The sequence below is a fragment of the Rhodnius prolixus genome, unplaced genomic scaffold, assembly GCF_049639745.1.
Source record: "Rhodnius prolixus isolate KJV_2025 unplaced genomic scaffold, Rpr scaffold_10, whole genome shotgun sequence".
Lineage (NCBI taxonomy): Eukaryota > Metazoa > Arthropoda > Insecta > Hemiptera > Reduviidae > Rhodnius > Rhodnius prolixus.
Window position 1 is genome coordinate 6134244 of NW_027411615.1, and position 14010 is coordinate 6148253.

General features: G+C 30.6%; 1 protein-coding gene across 5 annotated transcripts in view; it reads right to left on the reverse strand.

The window, feature by feature from the left end:
* The window catches only part of ACC (acetyl-CoA carboxylase), a 59420-nt gene that overhangs the window by 19937 nt on the left and 25473 nt on the right, over nucleotides 1-14010 (reverse strand). For 3 of the 5 annotated variants that reach the window (XM_074134246.1, XM_074134245.1, XM_074134243.1), the window contains one exon: nucleotides 1298-1415. In XM_074134246.1, coding sequence (XP_073990347.1) covers nucleotides 1298-1415 — 118 coding nt within the window. Of the gene's footprint in view, nucleotides 1-1297; nucleotides 1416-6695; nucleotides 6831-12759; nucleotides 13196-14010 lie in introns of those variants that run through there. The other 2 variants (XM_074134244.1, XM_074134247.1) reach the window with 2 other exon arrangements.

Genomic DNA, 14010 nt, shown 5'->3' on the forward strand with positions numbered 1-14010 from the left:
TTATAATTTAAATTTTAAATTGAAGATGCACAATCAGTCTGTGATAACAAAAAAATAATTTCATGGAAAGTTTCTTTCAGATATTTAAAATTTATTAATTTATAAGTCTTATATTATATCAGTCATTTAAAACAGGCTCATATTTAACTCAGGGATTATTTTGTATTTAGTACGAGTGAGTGTTTGGAACGGCTTTCATTGAAAAATACATCGTGATAAAAAATCAAGTTTCATTGAACATGAAGGCTATTTCTTTTCATTTTGAACGATGCAGAATTTTCATTTACTGTGTTGCTCAATTAAAGCTTTTTTCACGCGCTACTTTTGGATAGTGAAAATTTGAAACTCTCTGAAAGAAATTGGGGAAAGCTTCTTTTAGATTTACTGGACAACTACTAAAAGAAAACTTCGAAAAACAACGAAATTTTCATCGGAACAACTTAACTCAAATTAGGTCTTTCATTCCAATGAAAATATTTTTATTTTGATACAACAATCAAAAACTGTGGTAATATGCCGTAAGTAATTAATTAAGTAACATGTGAATATTTGATTCAAAATACATCTTAAATAAGCAAAGCTGGTTTAATATCAATTATTTACGATAAGTTAAAAATCATTACTTGATAAATGGTATGTGTGACAAAGTAATTTCCATTCAACTGGGATACTGTCAAAATTCGAAGAAGGTGTCAAAGCAATTAAGTGTCATACGAAGAACATTTTCAAGTAATTTTAAAGCATTCTACTAGCATCTTTTTGTACTTAAAAGGGTTCCTTACTTTGATCTTAATTAAACTAATTTAATTAATTTAAACTTCTATTAAGATTGCTACCAAATAAGGTTGCTAGCCACTGAATCACTAATACTCAAAGAAATTCAAATAAGCTACACAAATAATCCACTTCTTCATCCTAACATTTTCGTCTTAATTAACAGTAAAGCTTTCAATAATTGGTTTTCAATCCAACAGGTTTCCAGCCTTTAAAGCAAGAAAACCTCTATGGAAAACTCATCGAAGAATAAACAAATTATCGTTATCTATTGTGAAAATTAGTGTTTTTGCTGTAAGTTATCGCACCTTTTTGAGTTCACTTATCGTTTCACCTTACAAGTGCTCTTAGCCGAGTTGATAGCTAACTGACACGAGAATAAAAACGTGTGAGGTTATGGAGTTTCAGGTTACATAAAAACATAACATGAGTTTTCGCATTTCCTAATTAAGTACTTAAATGTGAGGTAAACAAATAGCTTTTCAATAAATAAATGAATCTATATATAAACATTGCAAATTACCTTATTTATTACTTTTTTTCCTTTAAATCTCTTGACAAATTCTTCTGGTGTTGCTACTGTGAAATCTTTATCCAACTGCCTTTGATTGTGTATAACAGTCCCTTGAGACATACTCGGCCTAGACAATTTAACAAAGCCTGACATTTTGTATGAACAGATTAAAACAAAAAGAGTGAACAAATAATATTGGCACTACACATCAGCACTTTGTCAGAAATGAAAAAAAAAAAAAATGAATGAGCGTTCTCTATTTGTGATAAATGAAGTGGAAGTGCATTTTCACTTGAGTTGCTGAATAGTGTTATAAGTGAGAAGTCACTTAAACTACACGAGCAAGCACGTGGTGTGACTGATATAACTAAAGAAGAGTCACGGTATACGTATTGATTTATCAGTCACAAGATTTCCCCTAACCAGTTCAAGGCCCACTCACACGTATCTTGCCTACTATTGCACTATGAAGTCGCGAGCATTGTATTAGGTACAAAAGGAAAGTAAACAACTCTACTGACCGATAAGGTTTAACATCATCATAAGTATTATGGCACACATACCTAGGCTGGCTATACAAACCGGTTCTAAACACATCAACTACAGAGTTTTCTAGACAACTAAAATTTTTTTTTTATTTACTGTTATCAGAGAAAATAGATGTATAAACAACGCTAATTATAATAATGACCTAAACCCATAGTTCAGATGGAACTCTCTGTATTTATTTATTTTTAAAACTACCAGAAGTTTGTTATGTTTGGTTCCAATTCTACGAAAATAATATATTTAACTCAATACATATCAGCTGACAGGATACCTACAAAAAGTGTAATTTGAAAATTGAAAATATTCAACTGAAAATATTCAACAAACTAGTTCTATTTTAAAATACCAGACGGAGAAGATTGTTCAACTACGTTCAAGAACATTCATTTCAGTTCTTATACTTATCGGAAGGTAACTACATAAACGTTACAAGACTGAAAAACAGTAGTACTTATTTACAAGATAAAAAAAAGAGGGAGAGAGAAAGAAATTTATATCATGTAAAAGTAACAAACATAAATTACGAGTACATTAACGATAATTTTTCTTTCTAATAATCGTCCAAATTTAAGATGGGTGAATAGTTTTTAAAAGTTGTTAATTACATTAATGACTATACATGAAATAATTATCATACTTCAAAGTTGATAATCGTCTTTTTCCCGAAAACAAAAAAATTGAACTAAATAAGTTGATAAATACTTTATATGTATTTAGTTATTACAACATTAAGGTAAGAAATTCTTAATTATAACTTTTTTTAATTGACCAAACTACTGAATCTTCATTCTAAATCATTAGCTGGGAAAATAAAGTTTTTCCGAAAATTCTAATACGACAATCTAAACTGAACAAAGTAACGAAATTTGTCAAGTGACTTACTTTCTACTTTCTTTTCAACAATTTTTAAATTATACTTAACATATTTTTTATAAATTAAGAATTTTTGCAACTATTTTGTTATTCTAGATATTAGAATTAGTTTTTATGAAATCTTATATGAGAATTTTGGGAAAAAATTTAAAAAATGAGCTTAAAGGAAAGGTGTCTGAAAGTCCCTGAATCCTTGTAGAACCTATTTTACTTGTTATAGGAAGTCTTGCAAACATATCTAACTCTGTAAATTGTGGTTCACTGGATATACTTGCTTTCAGGTTGGGTCGCTTGAATGCGAATTCAAATTTTTGTACAGTAGATGGCCTGTTGTTGAGTGATAATTTCCAACATACATATTTATCATTTTTATGGAGTTCTGGTGAATCTTAGGTTTCGGATTATTTGAAAGCCGTACAAGTTCAAGGGAATAGAAATTTGCTTGGTATGTGTGACTCAGTCATTAATACCTGAAACTCATTACTTAGTCTGAAACCTTACTACAATCCTACCCAAGAATTTATTTGGTCTAAACTTTTTTGTTTAGTTTAAAGATTTATAATAATTACAGTGAAAGTTGTGAGAGAGCTTTCAGACTAGATTTCACCAAATATATCAACAAATACTCCTTAAATCGATCTATTTCCGTCTGCACCTACAATTTATTTCACTTTTTAAGAGGACAAAGCTGAACCAAATGCTATTAAGTTTAAGCCACTAATTATAAGAGATGATTAAATGAATTAGTCCGTGTAAATCATTGATTTCTAGCGGTCCCCCAGATCAGTGATTCCAGATTGATAGTTAAAAAAGTTAATATAACCACGCTTCGTTCTTGGATAAGGATATATTGAAAAATATAAGAATTCAAAATCGTAGAGCCAGAAATAGTAAAGACAGAAAAATTATTATGCCTATAATATTAATAATTCAAAGAAACAAGAACATTTATTAATTAAAGCGTAAAAATATTGGTCGTGGATTTCCAACAGCGTAGATTACAGTCATTTGTGCGATGGTTATATTATAATCCTGTACTTAGCAAACAAGTAAAAAAGTTGGGAAAACCCCTGTGTAGAGCACAGAAACAATCTGATATTTTCAATTAGGGACTTAAAATGTAAATCTTTTTAACAGCAAATAAACTTTGCTAAGCGATCTGCGTACAGTTCAAAAAAGTTTATTAATTTTGGGAAGGAAGTTCGGCGATCACCAGAGAGATACTTTTTGCAAAAAACTTTTATTGGCAATACCTTTCAAGGTTATCACTTTTCTACCTTTCAGCCCTTCTATAGGAGCTTCTTTGAGGTTTGAAGAGCTGTGCTTATAGTAAAGTTAATAATTTATAGCGTAAAGCTAGAATGCTTACTATACGAATAATTTAAGTGGTTAAAGGCATGAGTAAAAAATCATTTAGCCTATAGCGTATCTTAAATTACTCCTACAGAAAGAAAAGCGAAGAAATATGAAATTCAGGAAGAAGAAAGTAAAAATGTATGCATACATCAATAATAAATAAATAAAAATAAATGTAGGTGAAATCTCTTTAAAGCTTATAACAAATCAATAAAATTTTTAGTATAATGATTACTTTCTGTTGGCCGAATGAACATTTATTATCCTAGCCTCTAGTGCAATAATAAAAGAAATTTGGTAATAAACCAATAAGAAATTGTCAATTTTATTGAACACTTTTGCACTTCTCTCTTACTCCTCCCCTTTCTAATAATCCGGAGTTATAAACATTTCTGAATCAATGATCATTTTTTTTCCACACATAAATACTATAATAATGGAGAGACGAAAGTTATGCAATTCAAAAAAAGCTAAGCAGATCTCAGGTCAACTCTTACTTAATATATATATAAAATAAAGTTCTGACTTTGATGGTACTCTCACCATTATTCAATATTAATTATCAGATTAAAATAGAAGAGATTAAAAAATAATAATAATTTATGTATATACTTATATATTCGATTCCAGATGTTTTGATAAACTCGTATTTAATTACTGCCCTAGTTCCATTAAAAAAAAACAAAGACGATGGAGGTATTATCGCATTATGTGTCCCCTACACCTTCCAACATTGTATAATAGTCAACCAATGGATAAGGCGGACTGTACCCTACCTTGATAAGCCTTTCAAATATAATTGAAATTCACTTTTTCCTAATTAAACTAACAAGCAATAACGCTAAGTGAAGTCTCACAGCAAGTAAAATATTTATTTTTGAAAGTAATGATGTGGTTTGGGTAGAGCAAGGCTCAACGAGAGTCCTCCTTACTGGATAACATTGAAAAAAATAATTTCTATTCTTCCTAAATCAACGTGATAAGTTTTAAGTATTTAATACATGAAAAATATCTTAAAATAAGCCCAGAGGGATGAGAGCGTCTTCAAACTTAACTAGTCTCAAATAAACCCAGTAATAGGAGCAGCAAATGGAAGTAAAAATAATTTCTGGATTAAGAATATTTGATCAAAACCGTCTACAAGAGGGAAAACTACACACAACTGACCAAGATAAATTTCAGTTAGCCAACAATATTGAAAAGATGAAATTTGAAGGGATCTATGGAACGCTTAAAAAAAAAGGAATTAAAAGCAGCTGAAACATTGTCTCTTAAAATGTAATTTTGTTATCTGAAGAGTCTAGAAAGTAGAGCCAAAAAGGCGAAAATATTTAAAAAATTATAAACTATTTCAAGTAAGCCTACCTCTAAAATATCATTTTTCCAATGGAATAAGATCATGTAACCTTAGACATTAACACTCTCCATGAATACAAGTAGTAAAAGAGTTTATGCCTATCACGCCCTCTCTCTATAAAGTGATCGAATTGTCTGCCAGCAATACTGTCATCAGCGTAAATTAAAACTTTGTTAGTATATCGCGAAATCTGCATTAAAAGGTTTTATACATTGTGGTATTCGTACTTTGATACAAGTATACAAGTAAGGATACTTATACATACAAGTAAACTACCGAACTATGCAGAGAATAAGGTTAAATTTTTAAAAAACTATTTTGACATAGAATACAATATAGGAATACGTAAGATATCGTTTTACGTAGACACACGCGGTAACATACAAATTAACTTGTAAACTAAATTCTCATTCTTTCCTAAATTATAGTTGATGATGGGAACATATTCCTGTTTTTACAATAGCGTAGTTTCATTATCTTAAATGTATACAAATGTAGAAACATTAAACTAGGAAGGTCATATATTAAAAAAAAAGTATAATGAAACTGAAATAAAACCAAATAACTCACTATTATCATTAGTCTATGGGGACGAACGAAAGCCCATGTTATTCAAAGCCCAACTTGGATCATATAACAGCAACTCAAACTAGGCTAGGACAAAGTACCAGACCCGAACTTAAGCCCCCCCTTGGGTTCACAGCAGTCTTCGTCTTACGTTTGGCCAAATATTAAATTTTATAACTTCTACAATCTAACTTGAACAAAGAAATCAGTTTACAATTAGAAGTAACAGAAGATAAAAAAAAAGTGCCTTAATTTGCCAGATTTAGATCGAAACATGCTTATCTGACGCGAAGGTATTATCTTGAAAGGCGTATCACATAATACTCCGACATAGTGAACGAAATAAGCTTTATATCATATACCATGGTACATCGTAATAGTCTGCTAATACCAGAATGTGAAGAACATAAATGAAATACATGAAGGCAATGGCACAAGGACCGCTCGGACCCACCGACATAGTAATACCATATAAACATTAATACTCCGACATAGTAATAAACTAAATTTGATATTTCGATATCTAACAAAAGCTTTTATATAACTTGTATAAGTGATCCATTCGCCAGTAGAAGAAAGATTGAATTACATTAAAAAAGAACTAATTTCTTTAATGGTGCACTTTATCAGGCTCTTCCTTGCCACTTGCTACTTCTATAGGTTCACCTTAATGAACTTGCATGATTATAATTTTTGTCCACTTACAACAAAAACGTCCTTTAAAGCCAATTTTGTCATCCCTCCAAATTAAATGCATTAGCTCTGCTATGTTACGCTGTTTGAAACAATTGATTTTAATATTCTCTGTACATTCTCCGATCTAAATGGATGAAGCTGGAGAATTTATTGTTCTGTGGATAAAAAAAATAAAGTTAAGAAATAAGATACTCTTTGTTTCTTATATAGAAGAAACATTTAACGGGAAAATCCATTTTCGTTTGGGGGAAATCCCTTAACCGAGTTTGTTTAATCTAACGCATATATTTAAAAAAAAGAATATTATTTAAGCGTTAAGGATAATTTATTATATGATAGTGAGATGTAACTTAACAGATGCTATTTTTGTCAATCTGTTTTCTTCTTCAGCACCTTTCGCACCCAATGCTAAAGCAATAGAGCCTTTAATCATTCATTCATCGGCCTAGAGCATACAGATTTCCATAACTCATTAGAACAGAATGTAAATAAGATATCTTGGTAAGTCTCGATAAACTAGCCACAATTTTTCATGTAAGATAGTCCACCATTGGAGCTATTGAGTTCATAATTCGAAGAGTTTATATCAATTGTAGTAACATGAGACGAGAACAGGCCTACTTATTGAGCCCCCTCCATAGAATCTAATCTAATTTAATGTATATTGTGTTTTCCTGAAGTATTGTTTGTAAAGTTACGCAGTATATCCTTATGAAGCAAATGTCAGTGAAAAAGAGGCTAGTAAATAATTTTTGGAACAACTAGTAACTTCTAGAATAACGAGATAGTTGACCGCGAAAACGAGGTAGATAAATTTTATGGGGCACCTCATTTACTCTTTTTATATTCCTCATAGTAACTATTGCTCAAGCACCGCTATCAGTTGCTTTGTTTCCTCGGGTATGAGAATGTCCAAAACAGTCTCAGAACTACAATGTGAGCCAGCCTTGTAACTATTCTGAATGAAGTACGACTTAAGTTTCTAATTCAATAATTACTATTAGAATTTAGTTAATTTCATTTTATGTTTTTATTAAAATTGGCAATTTTTCAAAAAATTACTTTAAACAAAAAAATTAATGGTTACATTTTCATCAATATATAATTATTTTCTATTCTGTGACTAGTTCAGGTTATTTCATGTGGTTGAACACCCAACATTTAACGTTAGGGAATAAGAAGCATTGATAATAAAAGACATTATTTTCCTGCTCATACAAGGGCACTACACATGAACTACATGACCTTGATTGAATTCAACAAGCCGTATACACAAGTAAAGTAGAATAAAAAAGAAAATGTATACAACAAAGGAAAGAAAACCAAACCACAAAATTCATAGTGGAAACGTTTTACACGAATTAGTTATTGAATGTTAGCATTTTTAGTAACTCTGGTGCTTTGAGTGTACGACTCAAAAATACTATTTCTCTATTTAACCATACGTTTTGGTCGATTCTGTTTTTGGTGTGATATTAAGGTACCTGGTTTCGGGTTATAGCATCGTGTACAGGTTATACTAATATGGAAACTCAGGTGACTGCAATGGTGACATGATTGCCATGTCTTTCTTGATTGAGTTTTTAAATGTGGCAATTTGATATAAATCTTTTAGGTCAAGTAAAAATACAAGATCTGGAGAAGCTTCTAGACATTCAGATAAAAATTACCTGAAATTATGATCGAAGAATGTTGAACACATAGTTGCTAACATTTTCAGCATTCTGCTCAATGGCAGGAGAAACGTCTCGGCCATCAATCAAATAATTTGGGGCAACAACACATTTGGGGATTTCTACTGGATGATGCTTTTACCAAATGATGACGGCAAAAGCTTCTTTGAATGGAAACGTTATTCCGCTAGACACGAGCTGAGTCCGCGTAAATGCCACCACGTAGTACCACCACGAAACAGAGAGTCCAAGTCAATAAGCCAGATATAATGTGACTGGAGAAGATGGTTCGGCGGTTGGTTATATCGTAAATGCTGTCCCATTGCATCACTTAGCAGATAAGAAGTCCAAGTAGCAAGTTTAAGCAGTGGAGTTGCGAGATATGTAGGAATTAAAAGTGATTCTAGTAATTACTGCTTTGTACTGCGAACGGACTCAACTGAGCCAATTGTTCACAAAAAGCGTGTAAAAAAAGAAAAGCTTAGCATAGTAAGGCACGAAGACTGTTCTGTAAGGTAATGGTCCCTTGATTTACGATCTTGTCCGGATTTCTACTTCAACGCTTTTCGCCCTGCAGGAGTTTCGAGGACAATCTTGATAATAGCACAAATACTGTGTTGCTTAGAAAAAACAAAAACAAGTAATTATAAGAGATCGATAAAGACATATAATAATTAATTGATTGAATAATAATAATATACTCTAATAAACAATTGTGGATTGAAATGGCAATTGCAAACATAAATGAGTTAAATTTAGCAAAAAGTAAGTTACGGTTCCCTCACCTATAATGTGAAAAAAAGTTACATAATTAACAACAAAGTATAACTCACGAGTTTTTTTTTTTTGCTAAAATTGCAAAATACTACCACTATAGTTAGAACGGCCCCAACTAACAAATTTTCGCCATTCAACTCGATGCCTCGCCATAGTCTGATCCACATAATACCTCCATTTCTGAAACGCCCCATCTCAGCGCACAATACTAATTTCGGGAGTCCTATCCGTCAACATTCTTTCTACATGGTACTGCTACCGGAGTTATTCCTTCGGATAAGTTGTCCAAACTTTCTTCTGGGAAATTCACCATGAAATATAATAAAAGACCTCTCCTCAAAAAGGCATTTCTAGTTATCAGATTTTATCAATCATTAGGTGTTTCAAACCTATTTCTAATATCTAACGTAATTTCAACAAAGTTTTAGTTTTCACCAATTTCGTTCACACAAATACATTTTTTTACTCTTAGATTGTCTCGTAAAGTAGATTGTCTTAAAATAAGTAAGTCAAAGGTTGCAAATTGCACTTTAAACATTTACTTCTGATCTCACTGAAATATTTGAGAAAATGTTAGGAAATATTTCAAACAAGTGCTATTTTTATAATCGAAGGTTAATTTGCTTAGGGTACAATATTTTTTTATTACATTTACCTCTTTTATAGTCAAAAAGAGATGCAGAGGGGGTTGGCCTAATAAAAAATAGGGTACAATAAAAAATTTTGAAAAAGCAAGTCTAACAGATTTTTTTTTTTTTTTTTTTTTTTACTTACAAAACCTCGCAAAAAATATATTCCCAGTTAAAGATACAGTTTTGAGAACTAGTACTGTGACAGAACAGTAAGCATTAAAATAGACCAGTTTTATACAGTTGTAAATAGCTGTTTTACATGGTTACACAATACAGATATTTAATTACAACTATTAAAAATTAACGAAGAAAGGGAAAAGTAAGAATATTATGTAGATTTTCAGTTCTTAGTGTAGAGTAAAAAAGATGCATGTAGAGTCAATTTAATGAAGCTACTTCATAAAACTAAGAGAACAATTTCTTCCCTCATAAACCACATTTTTTAAGAATTAACAACATAAATTTAAAAAAAAAAATCAAAATACCAAGCATTCTATCAATTCACTGTACATAAATCAATTTTTAACAAGCGCAGAAGAAATGAAATAGAGAAAATGATAATAAAACCTGTACAAACAGGAAAATAAAAAGTTACAGGAAAACAAAATGACTCATCAGTTTTAAAAATAAAAATTCTCTCAAAGTAAATATTAAATTTTGTAAATATCATATAGTTATTCAAAAAGTTTCTTTTTATTTAATTTTAAAAGTTCCTATTTATTTATTTTGCTAAGAGGAAAATCATTTTTTTCTTTTACGTTAAATCAACTACAGCAATTTTATTTTTAACAGTTTTTTTTATTAAAAAAGTGTCATTAAATTGAATTAAAAATTATGACATAAGTTTATTTTATTCTACTGCTTCAGCTACTTTACACACACACTCCAAAAAAAAAAGATAGGGAGGTAGAACAGATAACTAAAAATAATAAAAGTTGATCATGCAGATTTTGGTTTTTATGGCCTCTAAAAATATACGCCCAAAACTTGCTTTTAACAACTGAAAAATAAATAAGGAAGATATGTGAAGCGAATCCGTACAAGATGAAGTCTCTTCAGGGGTCAAGCTCTTCTACGCTACCTAAAGCTCCTCTGGGTTCTTTTAATCACTTTATTGAATTATTTCGCTGTTTTTTGTTTATCATGTAGGTATTATTGAATTTTACTTCCATAAAATTACTCCAATGTGAAATTTCGATCGTGATGATAGTTAACGTTATAAATCAAATCTCGGACTCGAGCCACCTAATATTCACAATTGTCCGAACTATCGCACATACACTTTAAGACGAAACTGCCTAAAAATTCACTAAATTCTCGAAAGGATCCAACTAGTAATCACAAAGATTTTGGTGACAATCATATAGCCTCGTCCCGTCTTACAACGAACTTTTTAGCAGTACGAAAACTCATTAAGGATCTACAAGAATGGATCCTGTGAAGCCGTCCATATGTAGAACACTTTTATAGTTTACTTTTATGGTTTTGGGACTAATAAAGAGTATAGAGAAAAAAATGTTTAATTTAGTTAACCTATCTATCTCCCTAAAATATTATCTGACACTCAATCTAGTTGTAGATATTTGGTTGAAATTACGTCCTCTAGTCTCCTAGAATATTAGAGTAAAATTAGAAATGGACACTCAAAAATAGTGCTTTCAGCGCAGTCTTGATAAACAATATAAATTCCAGTCTAACAGTACAACACTTATTGCAAGAGCTATAACAGTCATTCGCAATACACCTAAGAACCGCTGAAAAATGTTTAGGGTTTAACAAATCCATCAATAAACTCTAACAAAACAGTCACGTTTGCGAGAAGTGCAAAGAATTAATTTCCTTAAACAAGTATGCCTTTACAGTAATAACAATAACATCTAAAGCCAACGTTGAGCAAAACTAAGAGTGAAAGGGATCAAGATGATCTTCCAGGTCGCCGATATGGGAGAAGCAGAAATAGCGAAATTTTTCAAAGAATTCATATTTCTCTAGCTAACTGAGGTATATTTACACTTTCTGTAAGTTGTGATTACTGAGCTATTATCTATTTGGACACTTAGAAGGCACCTCGAGTTTTAACTTTAACCCATTTTAATGGGTGAAAGCAAAGGGCAGCAGAACTTCAAAAATGTGAAGGCATTAAATAACTAATTTGGAAACTTATTTTTGACATTACTCCAACACAAAATGAATCATTAGATTCCGGTCTACGGGGCTATTAATTAATGGTGTTAAAGTAAAACTAATTAGTACCGTTACCATCATTATAATACAATAAATAATTTTTAAGTAATTAACCCCAATCTCATTAGCAACAAATCAGCTGATGTGTAATAAGCTAAATGAATTCTTTGTTAACTACCTAAATGCCAATGAGTTAACAAAAATAAAATAAAAGAAGACAATACGAAAAAGAAGAGCAAAAAACAAAGATAAACAAATAAAAAATAGTGAACTAATCAAACACAAAATGGTTACAAATTGTTTGTAACAAAATGAATGATAATCTTCCAAATATGTTAAGAACAATAAAAAAGAACTTCCTCATGCATAAAGAGGAACAACTTTGTCTTTACTTTTATCAGAAATTACATCTCAACAAAAATTTAAGAATTTCTATAATTTTAAACTTCAATCATTGTAATTATATATGAATAATAATACTATAATTACTAAGTAATTGCGCACCCAATGGTCAAAGGCATAAGTCATAATTTGATGCCAGTGTTACGGACATTAGTTCAAAGAGTTTAAAACATTACTTTGTATTGTTTTAATTTTAATAAAATAAAAACTGTTATTTAAAGATCACAGATGATCACAATAATTCTTTGATTTGCTACAAAAAATAAAAGATCATTCGCGGAAAGTTACGCGAATCTCTGAATATGCAGGAGGAAGTAGGAGTACCAAAAAAAAAAAAGAATTTTTTTATATAAATGGGTACTTAAAAAGTTTTTTGTTTCAGTTTTTTTTTTAAAAAAAACTTACGTGATCCTGCCTTTGAGAGATTTCGGACTGCGCCATGTTTGTATTTCGTTATCAGTTGGTGGCCTATCCGCCGATAAATGGTATGTTGAAAATGAATCTTCACAGCTTAATGGTGGACTGCAGGATAGTTCAAAATCCACTGTATCTGATGGTTCATCTGGTTCTAATATCACTTCAATACCAGTTGTATTTGTAGGACCATCATTTAAATCTAATTCACTTAATATAAATCTTTTAGAATTTCGTCGCTGGATCATTTTTCTACGATCCAACAAAGTTCGAAACCAATTCGCTAAGAACGCAATCTTAAATAACAATCTACGTTATTCTTTTGTTTTTATAAAGGTTTGTTATTTCTGATTTTTTATTATTTATTATGTCCCTGACAGATCTTCTTATAAATTCAACAATCCAGGAAAATCATTATCATTCTTTTAATACCTACAATTATTAAAAGGTGCAAATCAGTATTGATATGTAAAATTACATATATAAAATCATCATCTACATGTATTTTTGCAATGGATATGAAACGGAAAATCAAATGCACTTCACAAATCAAATTATGTTGATTACTTACAGTTGGAACGAAAAAAAATCATAATTTGAGATCATCGACCCACAAAAATGTCCATGATATGCATTTGTCGACAGTTTGTTTCAATTTATCAGCAAAGCTTATAATTAAGTATAATCGAGGTGATAAAAGAGAGAGTTTTATTATGCTGGGTGAACTCTAAAGAACAACCGTTAGAGCATAATATGGGACAACTACTCGTAAAAGAGAACCAACTTCTTACAGGGTCCCCCTCTCTTCAAAAAACGAAAGTTATATTATCAATACTTCTTGTTTGTATTTAAGAAATAAACAATAACAACAATATGAAATTTAAAAAAAAACTTACGCATTTACGAAAAGGACGTCCTAAAAGCCAATTTTATTGACTGTCAAAATTAATTTGAGAAAAACTAGAAAGTGGACGAAAAAATGAAAAATTAAATAATAGCAAAGAGCAATACTAAAACTATTGAAAAAAGAAACTTTTTTAAAAGAAAAAGTTAATAAATGCAGGACAGAAGCCGAAAGTCGGCTACAAACATGATAATTATTTCAAAATTTTACCATTAATTTCAATTTTATCATTTGCAACCACTAAGATAATTAAAATGGCCACACTGAAAGTTAACATACATATAACCTCTCACAAACAACACAATAAAATATAGGAACTGAATCACATGTATGATAGT